At 47.5% G+C, this 19820-nt stretch overlaps 1 protein-coding gene across 1 annotated transcript in view; it reads right to left on the bottom strand.

Moving 5' to 3' along the window:
• Nucleotides 1–5161: 5161 nt before the first annotated feature.
• SCARA5 (scavenger receptor class A member 5) overlaps nucleotides 5162–19820 on the bottom strand; it is a 103141-nt gene continuing 88482 nt past the window's right edge. Inside the window, exons 7-8 of the mRNA XM_011359341.2 lie at nucleotides 12389–12583; nucleotides 5162–5750 (exon numbers count right to left, since the gene is read on the bottom strand). Coding sequence (XP_011357643.1) covers nucleotides 5614–5750; nucleotides 12389–12583 — 332 coding nt within the window. The 3' untranslated portion in view covers nucleotides 5162–5613. The remainder of the gene's footprint in view (nucleotides 5751–12388; nucleotides 12584–19820) is intronic.

Raw genomic sequence — 19820 nt, 5'->3', positions numbered from 1 at the left:
GCAAGCGACTCTCAGTCTTGATCCAGGAACTGTTGTCTCATTTGCTGTGATTGGTGTGCATTGTGGGACCTATTTGACATTCTTCTTCACACAAGGTTCTACAGCTCCAAAGGTCAAACGCTTTCCTCCTCAGTCCAACTTGTGATTCACAATAAATAAATATGTCAAAATGATTTTCAGGAGGGAAGAAATTATACTCAAAATGATTCACTTTGAATTATTTTGCTAAGAGAGATTTTAGGAATGATTTCAGAAAGGCCAAAGGTGCTGAGGAATATGAGAAGAGAAACAAAGCCCAAAGTATTCTGGATCATAGAGGGACTCCTCCTATGAGGTAGCAGATCCTAGGAGCTTCATAACATCACCTTTGCCTGACTCCTTCAAATGCTGTCAAAAAGCTGAGAACTTTCCAAGTTGGCGGGGAAGGAGGCATCAGCAGCCTCTAGAAAGAGTCTGTTGTGAGTCAGAGGAGTCCCCGATTGTTCTGAGTCTGTTCTGAGTCGATTGGTCTCACCCTCTATGGGTTCGCTCTATAGGTGGTGCATTGGGTCATTTGAATACAGAGCTGTTTATTTTTGTCGGCATATTAATAAGACTCAAGAGCTCGAATATTTTGTATTCTACCATAATTGACCTATGATCTCCACTTCCTCTTTCCTCAGTTAACCTTTTGGAATTCTGGTTCTATTACTGCTTGTGTTACACAGAGTGTAGTGTTCAAGATTTCTTGAATTCAAGTCCTAAATTCCCCCTTTACTATATGAGCCTCTCGGTGCCTGAGTCTCCCCTCCACCCTCACAGAACTGGGATGGTTAGAACAGAACCAGGGTTAAAAAGATTCAGGGAGTTCATTCTTTAAAGCCCTGAGAGCCTGTCACACGGTAAAAGCTCAGGGGACGTTAGCTATTGTTTCTGTCACATGAGCCACTAACACCATTTTGAATGAATGTACTTATATTTGTAGTGTTTAATTATCCCCCTTTCCTATTATTGATTATTTATAAAACCAGAGCCACGGGTTGTTAACTCACTAGCGATGAAGATGATATTTTACAAATATTTTTAAACAACTGAGTTATTTGTGTTTTGTATAAGTAGGTTAAGAAGCAGCCACTGTCTATTGTTCCTTTTACCTAGGTATTTCCTGTTGTCGTATATTATTGTTCATGTGTGCTTATTGCCATGCGGAATCCTGTCAAAAGGATAAGAGCTGGAATGCAAGTTTCACGAGGGCAGGGACCAGCTCAGTCTGGTCCACCACCGTATCTCCTGTTCCAAGTTATGGGGCCTTGCACATGGCAGACACTCAATACTACTTATTAAATGGCCACACGAATGAAAGAAGGGCAAAACCATTCCCCTGTGGGGATAGAGAGAGAAAGGTGATTCACTATGCCCACTAAAACGGATCCGAATCAGTCCGTTGCAGAAGGATAAGGTCCGTCCCTCAGACCCAGAACGCTTCCTCATGACTGCGGCCCTGGCAGACGGCGGAGTCAGCACATTCTTTTCTACGTGCTGAGGAGAATGCAAGATGGGAAATAAGAAAACACCCATGGTGTGGACATAGGTGCGGCTGAGAGGGATGCGGGTCAGGCCGGGAGCCAGGACATTCTTACCAGCTCTTTGGGACAAGAACTCAAGTAGTTATCGAAGGGTCTAAGACTTCTGTTTTGGAGATTTATCTGTTCGAAAGCTGTTTGCATTTTCCCGATATTATTTCTCTGTTGCTCATCCTTAGCTTAACTCAGCCAGTATGAAGGAGAAACAAGCAACACCCCGGTGGCTGACCTTTGAAAGGAGTCTTAGTGGGTGGGGGCCATGAAAGGATGTGAGGGGGAAGCCCCCTCCCCGCGTGAAGATGCTCTTTCTAGAACTGGTCCCTGCCCAATCCTCACGTGGTATGTATTTTAACCATAAAGTCTCTTCCCTTATGATTTTCTGTGACTAGAAAATACCCACGAGAAGAACTTTACTTTAGGCCATGAGCGAGTACTTGCCAGAATTATTCTCCCTCGGTCCTAACTAAAAAATTGTCCAAAATACTTGAAACATATAATTTCAGACATTGGACTGAATTCTGGTACTATAGGTGGCATAAGACTACGATCCTTAAGAAAAGGCAAAAAGTGAGGTGAGCCCACCCTGGCCGGGCTTTCTGTCCGACTTAGGCACAGCGAGGGGAGCCCAGAGTCCAGCCATTTCACCAAGGTGAGGAGACAAAGATTGGTGCGAGGGGAGGCCAAGGAGGCTGGAATTCGCAGGGCACAGGATTCGAAAGTAGAGAGCTACACAGAGGAAGTTCCAGAAAGATGGATAGGGCTCCCTTGAGTTGTGGGCTGAACACCGACAACAATCTGTGTGCACCCTGCGAGGCTGGCTAGAACAACTTCTGAGGAAGCACCATTACTAGAGCTCACACAGAGCTGGGAATTGTGTAACTTCCCTCTAGACAGAGTGAGAGAACTACTCAGAGGGATAAATGACAAAGCTCCACTCAGTTAGAACCCCACCTCTGTTCCAAAAAGCTAAAGGTCAAGGGCAAGAATAGGAAAAGGAGGGAAGGGAGAGGAGTGTTCTATGAAGGGTTGAGGGGAAACCATTCTAGGAAGAGAAAGACAAGGGGTTCACACATTTGTTTTTATAGGAATGTTAGAATAACTGTTATAAAACAATGTGGCTGAAGAAGCTAAGGGCGCCCATAGTAGAGAAAGTTCTAACTCCCTTCCATATATCAAGTCCACTGCAGTGGGTGGTTTAACTACAGCACACATAGGCCCCAAAGCTTGTTCCTCACACGCATTTGAGATGAGGGCATTAGTAGTGCCTCGTAGACATGAGAGAGGGCAGCAAAAGGGAGGCTGCTGCCCCTCTCCACGGGGGCTGCTTACAGAATGGGAACCATAATGATTTGGGGGTGGGCACCACCAGGCTTTTTAGAGGAGAAAATCAGGATGCCTCCATCGTGGATTCCAGAAGTCAGCTTTTCTGTGGACTTCCTTTAGCAAATTATTGTGGCCCACAGCAAGTCTGGGGCCATTAGGTATTCCTAGAAGTGCCAGCTATGAGTATGTAGCCAGAACTATGCAGTGGCCTGGGCCTTCCCCATGCACACTCAGGCCCTGAGCCTGGGAAGTCCTGCCTCTCATTAGGTGATGAGGTCCATTGACTTCACAGACCTTGTACTTATCTCTGGATGATCTTCTTACATGTGAATAGAACTCCGGATGGAAGCGCATCCCGGAGCAAAAACTCTGGAGATGTGAGGAAATCGGTGTTTTTTTTCTTTATTGACTATAAAAGCAATTCTATTATAAGTGAGATCTTGGTTATTGTTCTATGGCTTGGGACCTTTTTTCAGGTGACCAAACAATTCTTGACACATCATGTTCCACCATGTTTTTAGTCTATGCTGTTTATTGCCCTCCAGAAGTATTATGAGAAGGCAGCTTCTCATAAGATGTCCATTGTACCACAATCCCCACTGAGAAATGATCACGCCACACAATTCTCACCAGTCTTCCCCATCTTCACCGGGTTTCCATGAGAAAGAATGTGATGCAAAGCTTGTCAGTGACATGTTTTTAGCTTTATTGAAATTCTTTCTTACAAAAGGTCTGATGTATTTTAGGCCAGGCCTAATTTCCTTCAGTCCCTGAAATACAGGTCCATGGTGATTCCCATGTCCTCGTAAGTAGAAATGTAAACTAGTAGACTTTTATTTTCAGGTTCAAACACTAACCAGCATCATTTTTGATATAAAACACGTCTTGTGTTTTCCCAAATGAAAAGACCAAGAATATTATGTGAGTCTTCATTGGGGCTGTAACTGGGTTCTTTGCCAGAACCAACTTGGGAATCTATTTTATTCAATGTGACATCTTTCCACCTTTAGTGGTCTTTTTTATAATACAAACTTTACAATGTGCTGAGCTATGCAGTAAACAGTGCCATGTTTATATATGCATACCTATATTGGCTCTGGGAAAAATGCATGAGTACATGCGTATTATGTAAACATAGCAATCGGTCAGAAGGAGAATCTCTGATCATTAGGACATTAATGAATAACAAGCATATTTTTAAAAAAGAACGACCAATCACACATATTGGTTTAGTTGTCAGCCAGGAACTTTGTTGGTCCCACACCTGCGGGGTCCCAAGTGTCACTTTCCCCAGGCAGGCTGAGGCTCATATGACAGGTGATGGTATATCCAAGGCCTGTGAGTTTGTGACTCCCTTAAATGAGGTGGGTCTGCGCTCCCTTGCTGCCAGGGAGCTTCCTTAGTCCTGAAACACGTAGATGGCCCATTCTGACCTTCTCTATGTGCCAAAAGCACAAAGTCAACTGGATCTCCTATCACTAGGAGAGGGGTGCAGATAGAGGATTTGCAGAGGCCCAGGGCCTTCTCTTCCCTCATAAATTATAAGGAATCCTCATTTCCTTCCACTTCTATAGGACCCATCAGGGCATGTGTTCTCCTGACCACAGGATCACACCCAAAGAGGCCAAGAAGGTCCAATATCATTACCTCCAAACAGCTCTGAGACACAGGTGACTTGGTTGTAACTCTGACTGCCAGAGTATTGGTCCCTCTCCAAACCACCTTTGCTCCTATGTGAATGGCTGGCCTAGAAGCCAGTCATGTCTGATCATACATTCATCCCCCATAGGTTTTGGAGTATGTAACCTAGTCGCTCAGGTCTTGCACCCAGGATTCTTGCTCACGCCTAGCAAAGACACACAAAGGTTCAGGTGGAAGCAATGGTCTCAAGTCATTCTCAATTTTATGACTTATAAGCCAGGTGAATGGGGCAGTTGAGTGCTCCTTGGAGGTAAGGTCTTACTTACCTAAGCTAACATGTCTTGTAGAACTGTAAAGTGGATAAATGAATTTAGCACTCAAGATACTATGTACCACACATGGTAGTCATTCAATAAATGCTAGTCTCACTCTCCTTCTCCAAACTCTCTCTGAAGGAAGCAGTACTTCGAGCTTCTCCGAATTCAGGTTAATTCCTACGGGTGACTTGCATTTCCTTCTCTCTCCTACAGCTGGCCTCTCCTCTATGTCACTCCCCCAAACTAACAAAAGTGTGCAGAGTAAAGAAGAAAAAAATGAATGAATATTCATCATTCGGTATTGCCTCTTGCTGGTAAGAAGGATGTCAAAACTTTTGGCCTAAGATTTGGGAATTATCTGAAAAGTGAATGATCTGTTATACTTCTCTCCCATTTCCATGGCGGCATTTGTCTTCAACATACTCTCAAGAGCATTCATCTGTAACTAACAGACCAAAGGGAACATGGATATTGAGGCCTGATGCATGGTGCTTAGGAGGCTGGGCAAAATGGCGATCCAGTTGTCCAGGGCTTCACGAGCGGGACTCTGGTGGAAGGGAGAGATAGGCAGTAGACCCCACAGTTACACTTTGGAGCAGATGTCCAAAAGGAGAATGACCATAGGCCACCATGGTCCTGGGACAGGGATAAGGGACTGCTGGACTGGGCAGGGAACAGGTGTGGTCAGGGGAGCCCCAGGCGATTCCCCTGCCCCAGAAATGCAGGAAAGAGGCTAGGCAGTAGGGCCTGGACCTTGGCTGTGCTCATTTTCAGTGCCTGGTGCATGTCACCCCAGCATCCTCAGCATGTCCGCAGTTTGTCACCCCCCATTTGGAGAAGCTGCAGCGGAAGATCGTATCCTCTGTGCCTTTGCAGGCGACGTCATCCATCCAAATCCTCCCTGTGCCTGTAGAGACAAGTCAACACGGTTTCTTAGCAGATATGCAAGAGAGCAGGACAGAAGAGAAACGGGAGCATTTCTACATCTGTCCTTGACCAGGCTGTCCCAGGCTGTGCTGGCAATTCTCAAATCTAGTGGTTCCCATCTGCCCTCTCCACCCTACCAAGACCAAATACTTTCTAGGCTCAGTTGCATGAGGGCAGAATAACGATAATTGATAGTGCTGATGGTAGTATTTACTATCTCCTATGTATCTTACACATATGATCTTCCTCTGTTCTCGCCATGGTGCTGAATAGATATTAATAAGCCTATCTTACAGATGGGAAAACGCAGGCTCAGAAAGCAATTGGTGTAAGGTTGCTCAGCTTGTTAGTGGAGTCTAAACTCAAGTCTTTACTGCCTTAAAGCCCACACTTTATATGAGACACACATCACATTACTTTTGAGATACAATATGCTGCAGTCTCTGTTGATGAATACTTAGGCAGGGCTGAATCAGAAGGACCATGTCAGATCATAGGTTGAACAGATCCAGCACTCCATACCAACCAAGTATGTCAGTATCAACATTACCTCCAGTGTATTGAAGTTTAAACCAGATGGTTCCCATTCTGTATACCCAGAACAGTGGTGCTGGAATGGCAGGGGACCCCAAAATTTAACTTTATAACCAGATATACATCTAATGACAAGCAGAAGAAGCATTCCTAACCATAATGACTAGGTCAGATCCCAAAATACAAGGTCCTTGAAATAATCTACTTGAGTTTTGCCTGCTGCTAGCCCTGTTCATCCAGCTCTTAAAGGGACTAGCCTGCTGGTCTGAAGTTGTCCGTGCAGGGAGGCTTTAAATGGCTTTCCTAGGATTATACCTGAATAACATTGGCATTGAGGTCCCTCAATAAATGTCAGGGAAATAGGGCAGCTGGGTAAGGCTCCAAGAGGAAATGAAGAGTTTCTCAGAGGTCAGAGGGGTCTGTGGAGAGGGGAGTGGGCTGTAACAGAAGTCACTTGGAGCCTCTACTGATGAACTGGCAGCACCATCATTCATGGTTCTTGTGGGTTCCCTGGGTCGATGGCTGTACCAGGCCCAGACAGTGAGAATCCATTTGGGAGCCCTCTGGAAGGATGACTGAGCTTCAGATCTCCAATAGAAGCGATGCTTAGAGTGTCACTGCTCAAAGTGTGGTCCTGGTCCAGCAACCTCAGCATCACCCAGAGTCTGTTAGTAAGGCAGAACCTTGGGTCCTGCCCAGGACCTATTGAGCCAGAATCACCTTTTAACCAAGTGGTCACGGATGGAAGTGTGAGAAGCGTGGGTATAGAAGGAGGAGGGCTTTGCAATGGTAGGACAGACCTTGATTCAAGTCCCAGCCCCATTTGGGAGAGCACCTCCATTTAAACTGGGAGGGGATTCCTCAGATGTGAGACTTCTGATGCTAAAACTGTGTAAGTTCTAGGTAAAATGGGATGGTTAGTCCCTCCAAACCCCTAACTTGTTAGGTCTATGAGCCAGTACCCAAAAGCATGTGGTTAGAGGTCATAAACTAGGTTTCAACATTACTGGCTGTGTCAACCCGAGCAAGTGAAATGAGGTAATAAGTAGTCCTCATATTCTGATGCTAGGCCTGCCTCCTCCCCGTCCCATGTCTAAGCAGCCGATCACTCCTTTTAGAGGAATTGTCAGCACTGACTATTAAAACCTTAAACCTGTCACTCACTCTCAAACTGCATGAGAGAAACCCTTTACAAAGAATGGCAAGGGAATACCTAAACCATTTTGCTGCTCAAATGAACTAGTATTTTTGTTATGCAGTGATTTCTGTTGTCACAGGACTGCTGAGCAGCGAATTTGGGGACAGAGCTGGGAGGAAGGGCCTCCTTCCTCTGTCTTCTTGGATGTTTTTTCTCCACCAGAACCTCTTCCCTGGCTGGATACCCTGTGCCTCTTACACAATAAACCCTTTGAGGCTGAGCAATAATTCGCACATTAAATGTCTCACGGAAAACAGCAGTTTACAAATTAGCCAGGAAAAGGCCATAAACCCAAGAGCTCTGTGGAATTAGTCACACCTAAAACAAATAAAGAAGCAAATAAAGGAGACTGACGAATACAGACATGGCTCAAAGTTATGAGCCCAGATGCCAATAGAGGAACACCAAACCCTAGTGGGTGTTCAGCCAGGAAGTCCTCGCTAATGTTCTGTCATGGAAGAGCAAATAAAATGAGAACAGAGTCATTAAATCAGTGGCACTGAATACCTGTGGTTACTGCACAGCCCGGAGGTGAAGGGCCAGTGAGCCTGCAAACCACCTCTGCTCCTTGTCATGTCAGAGAGGCAAGAACTCCCATGACTCTGGTACCAATCATCCCTTTAGCTTCAGAACTGACCTCTGATGGCTCAGAGTGTGGCCTGAGGACCAGGAGCAGAAGCATCGCCTGGGAGCTTGTTAGCAATGCAGAGTCTTGGGCCCACTTAGACTCGAATTAAAGCCTGCATTTTAACGAGATCTCCATAATTCATGTATGCATGCAGGTCTGGCAAGGCCTGCCTTAGATCAGGTCTGCACCCACCCACGTGGGTCCTCTCTTTGAGCTCTATCAGGTAAGCAGGGTAGATAGCCTCCGCCCTATTTTACAGATCAGAAAAACTGAGCAACAGGCTGACATTTTATCTTGAGAGAGAGGGGCAAAATTGGGAGTAGAGGCCAGGTCCTATGACACCGAGAGCAGTAGAGGCTGTTTGAAGGTGATATTGTTGAGATGAGTCAGTGAATATTTTATTTTATCCTTACCCTTCATTCAACAAATATTTAAGGGCTTACTTCATGCTCAGCAGTATTCTGGGTGTTTAGACTATGTAACTGAGCAGAAAAAGATAAAACAATGATGACAAAAATCTCTGCTTCATGGAACTAACTGTAGGCTTCTGTATGTTTATTTAGAGTTATATTAAAAGAAAAAGTGAATTATACTGAATCCAACAGGCTTTTATCGGAGCCTCACACAGAGATCAGTAGGACAGCTACTGAACAGATATTTAAGATATCTGAGGCTACAGATACTAAACAGATATTTAAGCGATAGGATAACTGAGGCTCCAGAAAGATTAAGTGACTCATCTCATAACTATTAAGGGGAAGAGACCATGACCCAGGCCTCTGACGTCCAGCCAATCCAGTCCTTATTCCTTATAGAACCACAGTACACAATATGCAGCACACACACCAAGCTGACAGGTGGCAAATCCTGGACCAATGAGGTCCACTGCCTGCTTTTGTAAATAAAGTTTTATTGGAACACAGCCCCACCATTTGGTTACATTTTGTATATGGTTGCTTTCATTCTACAACTGCAGAATCGAGTAATTATGAGAGAGACCATCTTGCCCACAAAGCCTAAAATATTTACTACCTGGCTCTTTAATGTTTGCTGAGTCTTACGCTAAGCACTAAGCCATCTTCCAGTATTCAAATTTTATCTTAGAAAAAAAGGGTAAAAACGGTAATAATGCAAGGATTAAACGGCTAAGTGAACACTCCCAAGTCTATCCACCCTCTCCCCCCTGCAAGTCCGTTTGTGTTTGTACCCACCTCCACCTCCATTTCGTCTGTTTCACAGAAAGATTTTTCTCTGCAGGTCCAAGCCTAACTCCCGGCTGTGCTGGATTCCACTCCCATGCCTCTCCTCCTAGACCCTGCTCTAGCCACCACCCGTCCACCTTCTCCATCCACATTTGCTCCCTCTCCAACAGCTCTTGGACCAATTTAAAATTAAAAAACACCCCCAACTTGCTCTCATTTGTGTCTTTCCTTACTTTTCCCCAGGGAAACTGATAATCTGATTATTAAGCCCGGTCCAAGAAATTTATGGTGCCAGACCAGTGAGAGAACTACCAGGGACTGGCACTTCCTTGTATTATATTGGGGAGGATTCAGGTCAGGCAGGTGCAGAAGTTTCTTCCTCCCTTTCTCTTCTCTCTCGCCCCTCCTTCCCTCTCATATTTATCTAGTAGCGACTATGTCCTAGGCACAGTTCTGGGTTTTGGAGGTATAAAGGTAAAAGACTCAAGATGCTCACACATTTATCAGAGATCAGAGAGTGTGAGAGGTGCTATGATAGAGACGCGCACGCACGCACACACACACACAGACACACAGACACACACACACACGCAAACTCTCTGGGAGTATAGCATAGAATGGGGCGGGGGCGGGAAGGGTACAGAGGGGATTAAAAGGAACCGGCACAGTTCCTCTCAGGAGGTAATAACTGAGCTGACTTTAAAAGCTGAATAGGAATTAGGTGGATGAAGAAGGAGGGAAAGGCATTCCAGATAGAAGACACAGCACATGCAAAGAAAAGAGACACGAAACAGCTACGCAAGTTCAGAGAACACAGGTGGATACCTATGGCTGAAAGGTGAGACGGAGGCAGGAGGCAGATGAGGAAGAGCCTTGGGGACTAAGCTAAGGGAACCAAACCTGATCCTCGCAATATTTTTCAAACGTGAAAGGATCGAAGCTTGGAGAGGTTAAGAAATCCATTCCGGGTCACCAGCTAGTAAGTGGCAGATGTGGGATTCATACTTGGGGTTGCCTCTGAACCTGGGCTTTTAACCACTGCTCTACCTTGCCTGAGCTCCTAAGGCAGGAGCAATGAGAATAAAGAGGAGAGGATAGATTCCAGGAATGCTGGAGAGGTAGACACTGGTAGGACCTATAGGGCCCAGGAAAACAAGGGGACCAGATAAGGGGAAGGGGTTTGGGTAAGAGAGGGAGGAGGGACAGGCCTTCGGTCCTGGCTGGCAAGGCAGGAAGCACATCCAGAAAGAACCAGAGCCAGTGGAGGGAGGGGCTGAGGGCTTGGCAGACCTGGTGGGGCTGAGGAGTGGGCACACTGGGGTTGACAGCTGGGGTAGGAGGCTGTGATCCAAGGGTGTCTGAACCTGATGCACAGCCCTGCCCACTGCCCGAAGGGGTGAGCGTTCCCTCCCTTCTGCCACAACAGCCGCTTATGGTACGATAGTCCTTACGACGCTGCTTAGGATCTATAAATATGTCTGCCTGCACCTCTAAACAGAACACGTTGAGGTCAGAGACCAGGTTTACTCAGCTCTGTGCCCCAGCACGGAGCCCAGTATCTGGCCCATGGAAGGTGCCTAGAAACTGCCCAGAAAGAAAGGAGCGCAGTGAGGGCTGTGAGAGAGGGCACCGGCCAAGCTTGGCTGGCTCGGTCCCCCTGTGTACCTGTTCATAATGTCTGGCCTGCCTACCTTTCAAGGTCTCAATATCACAAGTCATAAATTATTGGACTGCGATAGGGAAATACCAGTCCAAATTTGATGTGTACATGGAAGCAATCCGGCTTCCCATCGACTAGTTTAAAGAATCAAGTGGCAGTTTAGGAACTTCTCCACATGTCCTGTGATATAAAAACCAGAGGGGAATGGAAGAGGCCACGAAGTCTCAGTTTTAGGCTAATGTTGCCCATGATATTCAAATGGCCAATTTGGCTTCTCTAAGAGTTTATGATTTTTCTCTTCCAAACGTTTAACTTCCACTTACCAGGAAGAAGTTCTCACTAGACTCAAACATTGAACAGTGAGGGCCGTTCCTACTGTTTTTGTTCCTTACGCAAACAAGAATGGCAGTTTTTCTTGAAGAAAACAGGATGAAATCCAGCCCAAAGCTTCAAGTGGGAGGCAAGTACTCTGTCCCAGGGGGCTGCCCTCCGTGGAGCTGGACCCTCTGAACTTCCCGTGCATTCTGACCTTTCAGTAGAGAGGCTAATACGTGTGGAGTCAAGTGCTCACTCTCTGCCAGCTGTCACAACAGACTTCACCAAAAGTCACTTTCAGTCAATGTGATGGTCTTAGTCTGCTCAGGCTGCTGTAACAAAGTACCATAGGCTGAGTGGCTTATAAACAACAGAAATTTCTCTCTCACAGTTCTGGAGGCTGGAAGTCTGAGACCAGGGTGCCAGTACGATCGGGTCCCGGGCCCTCTTCCGGGTTTAGACTACTGACTTCTCCATGTAGCCTCACAGAAGGAGGATGAGGAAACTCTCAGGGGTCCCTTTTATCAGGGCACTAATCCCATCATGAGGGCTCCACTCATGACCTAATCACCTCCCTAAGGCCCCATCTCCTAGTACGATCACATTGGGGGATAGGATCTCAACATATAAATTTGGGGTAGATACAAACATTCAGTTTGTAACAGTGACTAAGGTCTAAGGGACAAGATTCTGAGCAAGAATTGCAACAGCCCATAGTGGAGATGAGGAGAAAGGCGGCCGTGGGGAGTGGAGGGTTCCACGGCTAGTCGGACGTGACCTGGCTCCATTTCCCTGTCTGGAAAGGACACCTTGACCCCTCCTCTCATGCCATACCACAAGACCCTGTAGCCATTTAGCACAGTGGGTTGGGCAAAGAAAGAACGTTCTAACCATCAGAATTGTCTGAAGACAGACGGGCTTGCCTGGGGCACGGCGAGCTTCCCATTGCAGGAAGTGTCTGAGCAGAGGCCAGGTGACACACGGTAGGATTGCTGCCCAGGGGGCTTGAGCTTCAGAGAGGAGACCAGTCCTAGGCGTCCTGGGCCTTCTCCTTGCGTCCTTTTACTCCGGAGCGCCTTACCTTGCCCGAATCTAGCTGTCCGGGCCACTTCCTGCGCGCCACGGAAGCCCAGCATACGGCACACCACGTCCCCGTCCTTCTTGTCCCAGCTGTCATCGCACACCGTGCCCCAGCGCCGGTCGTGGTACACCTCCACGCGGCCCTCGTGAGGGCCCGAGCCGTTCACCAGCCGGATCATCAGCGCCTCCAAGCCACCTGCTGGAAGCAGCTCACAGTCACCACTCTGCTCCGGACACGCTCACCCACACCCAGGGACCTTCCCTGACTCCCCTCAACTAACCGCCTCCAGTGTAGGGAGGAGGGGGCTGGGGCTACAGCCAAGGCCAAAACTGTGGCCAGTAGAAATCATGGTGTTACTCCTGCCCTTCATCAGCCTCCTTCCCTCCACATTTTATTTTCTTTGAATAGACTTTTTTTTTTTTTTTTTTTTTTTTTTTTAGGGTCACAGCAAAATTGAGAGGAAGGTACAGAGATTTCCTACATACCCCCTGCTCCCAACATGACAGCCTGCCCAATTGTCAACATCCCTCCCCAAGAGGCACATTTGTTGCAATCGATGAACCTACATCGACATGTCATTATCACTCAGAGTTAATAGTTTACTTGCTGTTATACATTCTACGGGTTTAGACAAATGTACAATGACATCGTCACCATTATAGTGTCATATAGAATAGTTCAGTACCCTAAAAATCCCCTGTGAGCTGCCTGTAAAAATGCAGGTTCCTAGGCCCACGCAGACCTACTGGGTCAGAACCTTGTTGGCAGCAGTCAGGGATCTGAATGTTTTACAAGTGCCCCAAATGACTTTACAGTAATACATATGTATGGGCTGGCACTGGGAGCGACAGGATTCGATGATCTGTAATGTTCCTTCCATTCCAGTCTTCAGGGATTCCAAGGCCAGGAAAGAGGTCCAAATTGTCTATTATACAGCTAGAACTCACCTGGAACATGTAGGGTGGAGGTGGGGACATTGTAGAGGTGGCTGTGGCAAGGTGACAAGTGAGTGACAGAAAAACCCCTATGTGATCTGCCAGAGAAAACAGCAAATCTGATGGAGTTCTGCTCCCCATAAGTACTGCAATTCTGGATGACTTTTTCTTTCTTATTTTGGCCATGCGGGCTCAGGGGATTCCCATTGCTAATGACTGTGATTTAGCAAAGACCTTCATAGGCCCCTTGGGGAGATGGCAGGATTAATAAACCCCATATCTGTGCCACATGAGAAAGGAGAAGGATCAGAACTGGCCATGAGTCTGTTACGTGCTGCCTGGGCTGGGGAAACCCCAGCATATTCTATACAGAGAAGCTAAAGAAGTCACCAGAAAAATACACCGTTCCCAAGATGCTAAAGATTACAGGGTGACTACTTTGGAAGGCTCCTTGAAATGTTTGATGTCATTTTCTATGCTTCCTGCATCTCTCACCATTCTCCCCATACATAAGCTCCCACCAGGTTGTCAAAAAAGGCTGCGAATGATGAGCAAGAGAACACAGAAATCCTGGAGAAAGAAAACCTGGGGAGAAGCTGGAATGCAGAGGCCCCGTCTGAAACAGAACGGCCCCCTGGAGCGGTAATGACATGCTAACCTGGAGCCAGCAGCGGCAAGTGAGGCCTGGCCCCTGGTTGGGAGCTTGGCCCTGGGGAGGTTGGCCGAGGCTGAGATGTCAGCCTTGATTTCTCACAGACCTGCCTCGCCTCTGTCAGCACCCTGTCACAGTGGCAGGAGGCCGCATCAGGCCAGGAGGCCTCCAACAGAAGCCTCAGTGTGGGGTCATAAGTAGAGGGAAAGTGGCAGGAGGATGCTGTGGTTCTGAGCAGCCCAGGCAGAGTGCAGGGTGTCGGGTCAACATAATAGGAAGAGGCTGGTGGAGGGGGTGGGGTGCGGGTAGTCAGGACTCACGTTCAGACATTTGCCCTTATTCTCTCTGCCCTGGTCAGCCTGAACTTGCTCTGTTCATGTCTTCTTTTAGCCAAATAAGTGACTGACTATCTTTTAGGAGCCTGATCCTATTCTAGGAGCTGTGGGTACATCCATGAACAATATTTAGTGGGAAGGACTAGCCATAAAACTAACAAACAAATACAAGTATAACTATGGCCAAGTATTGATGAGTGCACAGGTGGAAACAGAGGCACAGAAAGGAAGTGGGGGATGAAGGGAGGCGCCATCTTGGACAGGGAGTTTGGGCAGAACTTTTCCTTGTACACCCAGATGTTTACAGGGTAGGGCCTCTGTTTTTAGCTCCTCTTACCCCAGATTTGGAGTCAGAGGTTCTCCCCCTTTACACAGAAAAGCAGACAGAGAAGAGTCCCTTGAAATCAAAGCTGCAGATGTCACCATTACTTAGCGCATGGTGCTACTTTTACCTTTGGGCTTTTTCAACCATCACATGATGATAAGCAGAACCACCCAGATGCTCTTAGGAACCTGAGCTGAGGGAAATGGAGAGAGCTGAGCAGAAGCAGAAGCAAAAAGAGGCAGGGACCGCGGAATTATCGAGCCATGTTGGAGATGAGACACTAGACTGGGAGGACAGGAACCCCTGGTGCTGTGGCCCCAGAACTGCCTTGGATCTGAACGACCTTCCCATTCCATGCTCTGCAAGGCCCGCTTGTATTATGAATCCTGATCTTCTAAAGTTTTCCCAGGTGTCCTTACTATAAGTCCACCCATCGAAGTGACCCAATGAGTCTCTGGTCTTCGCCAGCAAAAATACCCATAGAGAGCACCTGTGAATCCCACACACCCATCTAAGGGCTGCTTAGCTACTTACCTCTTGGGCCCTGGGTGGATTTGGGAATTTGGATGGAGGAAAACAGGGTGGTGGTGATCCCTGTGGAGAGGCAATAGGGGACAGTGGGAAGAGGCAGGAGCTGGACTCAGGCACAGGGTTCAAATTCTGATTCCACTATATTGGCCAGATGTGACCTCTCTATACCTACCCTTTTCTTAAAATGGGTACAGTGGTGGCAGTTGGGAGCAATAGTACTTGTCAAGGGCTTGGTACATCATGGGCACCTCTCACTGTGAGCTCCCATCCCTGGCCAGTCATTGCTTTGCCCAGCAACGTGTAGGTCAGCTCTGAAAGTTCTTCATGCATTGCTAAGGATGGCTTGGATACAGCATCCTGAGCAGGGATGTATCCTAGACAGCTTCTTTGCAAAGCAACCCTGCTGCTTAAGGAGTAGGAATGAAGGGAGTTTATTCCCCCTATTGGATTAATCTCCTAACGTCCTCTGCTCTGCCCAGGACACAGTTCCTGGCTCCTTAGCATATTAGGGGAGGGAGATATGGGCATCAGCAGAATACTGACTTCTGATGTCAGCATCTGTCTGCTCTCGTGTGGGCTGGATGTGATTCGTTAAGCGAGGCAGCTCTGGAATGGTCCAGGAACGTGGTGCTAAGGCTGAGGCCACTGTGGGGCTCCTGGCACAGACCTTATAAAACTCTTATTTTGAGAAGGAGTCTCTTCTCAAAGTGAATGTTTGTTTTCTTTGCCTTGTAAATATATATGTAGGAAAAGCAAGGTCCTAGACAAAGCAGGCCTGGTCTACCCTAGACTCCTCTGGCTTTGACTATCTGAGCCCCAGAGCTGGGAGGGGCTTGCACCCTCCCTCCCACTTCAAACACAGGAATCCTCTCCATTCTGTTCCAGGCCTGACAGCTGCTCATCCTGCCTCTGGGAATGGAAGGGAACTCAACAGTATCTCCTCGAAATCCGTTCCAGGATTTAAAAACCAGCATCTGGTTTCATTCATAGAGCGCAGGCATCTCCAAAGAGGCTCCAGTGTTTTTTTGTTTTGTGTTTTTCATCCAATGCTTCGCTACCTTGTTTTACTCTGTATACTTAGGGTTTCGTGCTATAATTGGGGAGTGAGATGCAGAATGACTGACTCTGTCTTTCGCCAGCATCTGGCGGGAGAGCACAATCAGGAATAGCTTCTTTACTCGGCCCTTCAGACAGTCTGGGAGGACAGCTTAATGGCCAGTGGCTACCATCTCAGAACTAGTTTCCAGGGCTGGAGTAGCCTTAGAACTACCTACTACCTGCAGAGCTTGTCTACATCTGGCTCGGAGCTGCCCTCAAACCCAGCCACAACAAAGCCAAGTTCTGGGCGCTACCCAAGTGAGATTTCATGTCAAAGATGGACGGCGAAGGGAACAAATGTACACTCAGGTCCCACTACATGTCAGACACTATGCAAAGTGCTTCATTCATGTATTTTCTCATTTATTCTTCATAATTGTGCCAAGAGTTAGTTATTATGGCTCTCACCGAACAGAGGAGAAAACAGTCTCAGAAAAGTCCAGTAATTTGCCCATGGTCACACAGCTACTACAAGGGGCGCTTTAGAATCTACCCCTGTATGAGGATAGTCTCCAACAGTTCACTTGTGATGTAAAGGCACCAGCAGGGTGGACAAACACTGTTTGAAAGGATGGATCTGGGATCGAGCCCCAGCCACACAGCTGTCAGGCCTTGTGAGTAAGGTGCGTAGATGATGCCTCCTCTGGGAGGGTGTCCCTGACCTCTGGCCCCAGTATGCGCTCCCCATATATGAGAAATATTATACTACCCTTCCCTCTTCCAGGTCTCTCTGTTCTCACTGTGAAAGTGACAGCCACAGCACCCTTGTGGTTCCCATTTGCAGCCCCACCTGCAGGCAGAAAGCCTGGCCCATTGCAGTGCCCCAGTAACTGTACTGAATGAGTGAGTGAGTAAATGAATGAATGAATGAGTGAGCGAATGAGTGGGATTCGCAGCCCTTTGAGGGGCTCTAGAAACAGAACTGATCCCTAAATCCCCCAGAACCTGCTCAGCTGTGCATCAGAAGGGCCCCAAAGCCAGGGAGGAGGGAAACCCAGCCTGAGCCTGAAGCGGCTCCTTTAGGTTTGTTTTCCTAACTTCCATGCCCCTGCCAAAGCGAAACAAGTCAAAAGAAAGGAAGTTGTGAAGAATAGAAATAAACACATGGGGCTGGGAAAATAGGCTCCGATTTTCTGCAGCTGCAAAGTAGAGCCCCGGGGATAATCTGGACCAGCTGCCCATTAAGGAAGTTGAATTTTTATTCTCTTGTGAAGAAAGAACTCCCCATGCCCCCAGCCGCCCGCAGCCCAGGGGCCCTGCATCCCTGAGGTGGAGGAAATTGGGCTGTGTCCTTCTCTGGACATGACATTCCTCTTTTCCCTGACAACTCGGGGAAATGTGGTTCATATGGGAAGGACAGGAGCCATCCCACAAGCAAGCTAAGGAATTTCTGGTCAGGCTCTGCTGGAGGGCATCGCTTTTAAAATGTGGTCTGGCCGGTGGGTGTGCTTTCTAAAATGCTATTTCCTAATGATAATTAGGAAACTTAATATGCTCTGAATATGCTGCTTGATGCCTCTTCAAAGCACTTGTGTTAGGTGGTCTCATTTGATGTTTGCAGTCTCCTCTAAGGCGGGTGGTATCATACTCATCTAACAGGTGAGGAAGCCGAGACTCAGAGAAGAAAAGTGACTTTCTCAAGGTCACATGATAAAGTGGTCACACCTGGGTCTCTAGACCCACAGCCCAGTGGGACCACTGTACTGTGTCTTTGATTGGGGATCACACAGAGTGCTTAGGATATTACTGGGTAGAAGGAGTAGCAAAAATTATCTCCTAATTCATCACGCTGGATTGGTTTTAACTGTTGACTCATCCGTTGGTCTTCCCAACCCTATTGCATGTTCACTGGAAACTGGGAGTTAGTCTTGGCTAATTTTGTTTCTCCAATGCCCTGCTCACGGCTGCCTGGCTCCTAGTAGGTATTCAAGAAAAATGTATCTGATTAAATAATAAATGAAGCACTTTTCCTGCCCAACCCCAAACCAGGAGCCCTCCGCATCGCAGTGGGAGGACGTCACTTATGCCCAGAAGCTCTGCTCAGGGCTCCATTTGTAGGAATTTACTGCGTGGCCCAGTGCAGAGGTGAGTCCTTTGCCTTGCTTTTGTTCCTGAGCCTCTCAAAGGGCAATGAGGGGTCAGTGAGAGTCAACGGGTCTTTAGGACGAGAAAGAAATGCTGCAGAGCCTGGAGAAAATCAATGATGCTGAGCTCTCATTTTCTCAGGCCTACCTATAGCTGCGAGGAGGTGTCCTGTTTACGTGGCAGCCCACTACAGGCTTCATGGACCCACTGCCTTTACCTCTGCGTACCATGACTAGAACTAGTGGCCTTTCCTAAGAAGGCTCTTTCACACCCTCTGCCTTCACTCATGCTGTCCCCACCTTGCCCTGTTTCTTCAGTTCTGCTTCTTCAAGTTCAAGGTCTGAGACACCTGGCTAGAACGCTTTCCCATCCCTATATTTCAATTCCTTGAACACAGGACCTGCCTCTAGCACCATGTTGACCACTTTCTAGCTCTATGACCTTGGACAAGTAATTTAGCCTCTCAGAATAGTTTTCCCATGTGGGATAACCACACATACCTTAGAGAGTTACTCTAAAATATACGTGAGCTCAGTGAACTGGGGTGATCACTTCTCAAGAAATCGTGTTGAATTCAAGATAAGCCCCAAAGATTGAGGTGAGGGACCGAGGCGCTGGGGCTAGGGACTCGCCCAGCCTCTGAGTCAGTGAGGAAACTAACCATGACTCCTCCTACCACAGCATCCACAAGACCTCCTGGGCTGTTCACAGGATTCGCCCCCCTCTTTCATCTTCTCTTTCTTCCATCAGTCCCACCATGGTACTCTTTAGAAGAGAGGTTGAGATCTAGTGCCAGGGGAAGTAAGTCCATCCAGATAACTGGGTCCAAGCAACACCTCCAGGGTGTTTTCCGTTGTCAAAATGGCACTCTGAAGTTAATGCAGTGGCAGCTAACGCTGACTCAGTTACATCAAAAAGACACCCTGGGGACCTCCCCAGTTACATCAAAAAGACACCCTGGGGACCTCCCGATTTTAATCCACAGTGCCTTTGGCATGCCTCACCTCCCATCCCAAGAGTAGAGTGCAAGGTCATGGGGATTAAGAACAATTCTCGAGTTTGTTTGAATTGCTTTCTACATAAACCGTTTAACCATTCCTGGTTTTAAAGTACGTCTCAGTTTAAGATTTTCTTGCTCCAAGACCCACATCAAAGACTAAAACTTCAATTCCTCGGTGGTGCCAAGGCGTTGTTTTTGTAGAAAATTCCCGTTCACCTTCCATCTGAGGTTGGTGTCACTAAAGAAGTCTCTTGCAGGCCAAATACCAGAGACCACTGCATGTTTGCCAGGGCATTGGGAATGCCAGTTGTCGCCGGAGCTGCCTCCAGGCCCGTCTTGGAAAGAGGGCACAGCAGTGTCAGCTAAATGTGGGCGATGAGGGAAATGGAGAGAGCTGAGCAGAAGCAGAAGCAAAAAGAGGCAGGGACCGCGGAATTATCGAGCCATGTTGGAGATGAGACACTAGACTGG

Source organism: Pteropus vampyrus, unplaced genomic scaffold (genome assembly GCF_000151845.1).
Source record: "Pteropus vampyrus isolate Shadow unplaced genomic scaffold, Pvam_2.0 Scaffold47, whole genome shotgun sequence".
In the NCBI taxonomy this organism is placed as follows: domain Eukaryota; kingdom Metazoa; phylum Chordata; class Mammalia; order Chiroptera; family Pteropodidae; genus Pteropus; species Pteropus vampyrus.
The sequence above is the reverse complement of the archived record's forward strand: the minus strand, read 5'-3'. Positions and strand labels throughout refer to the sequence as shown.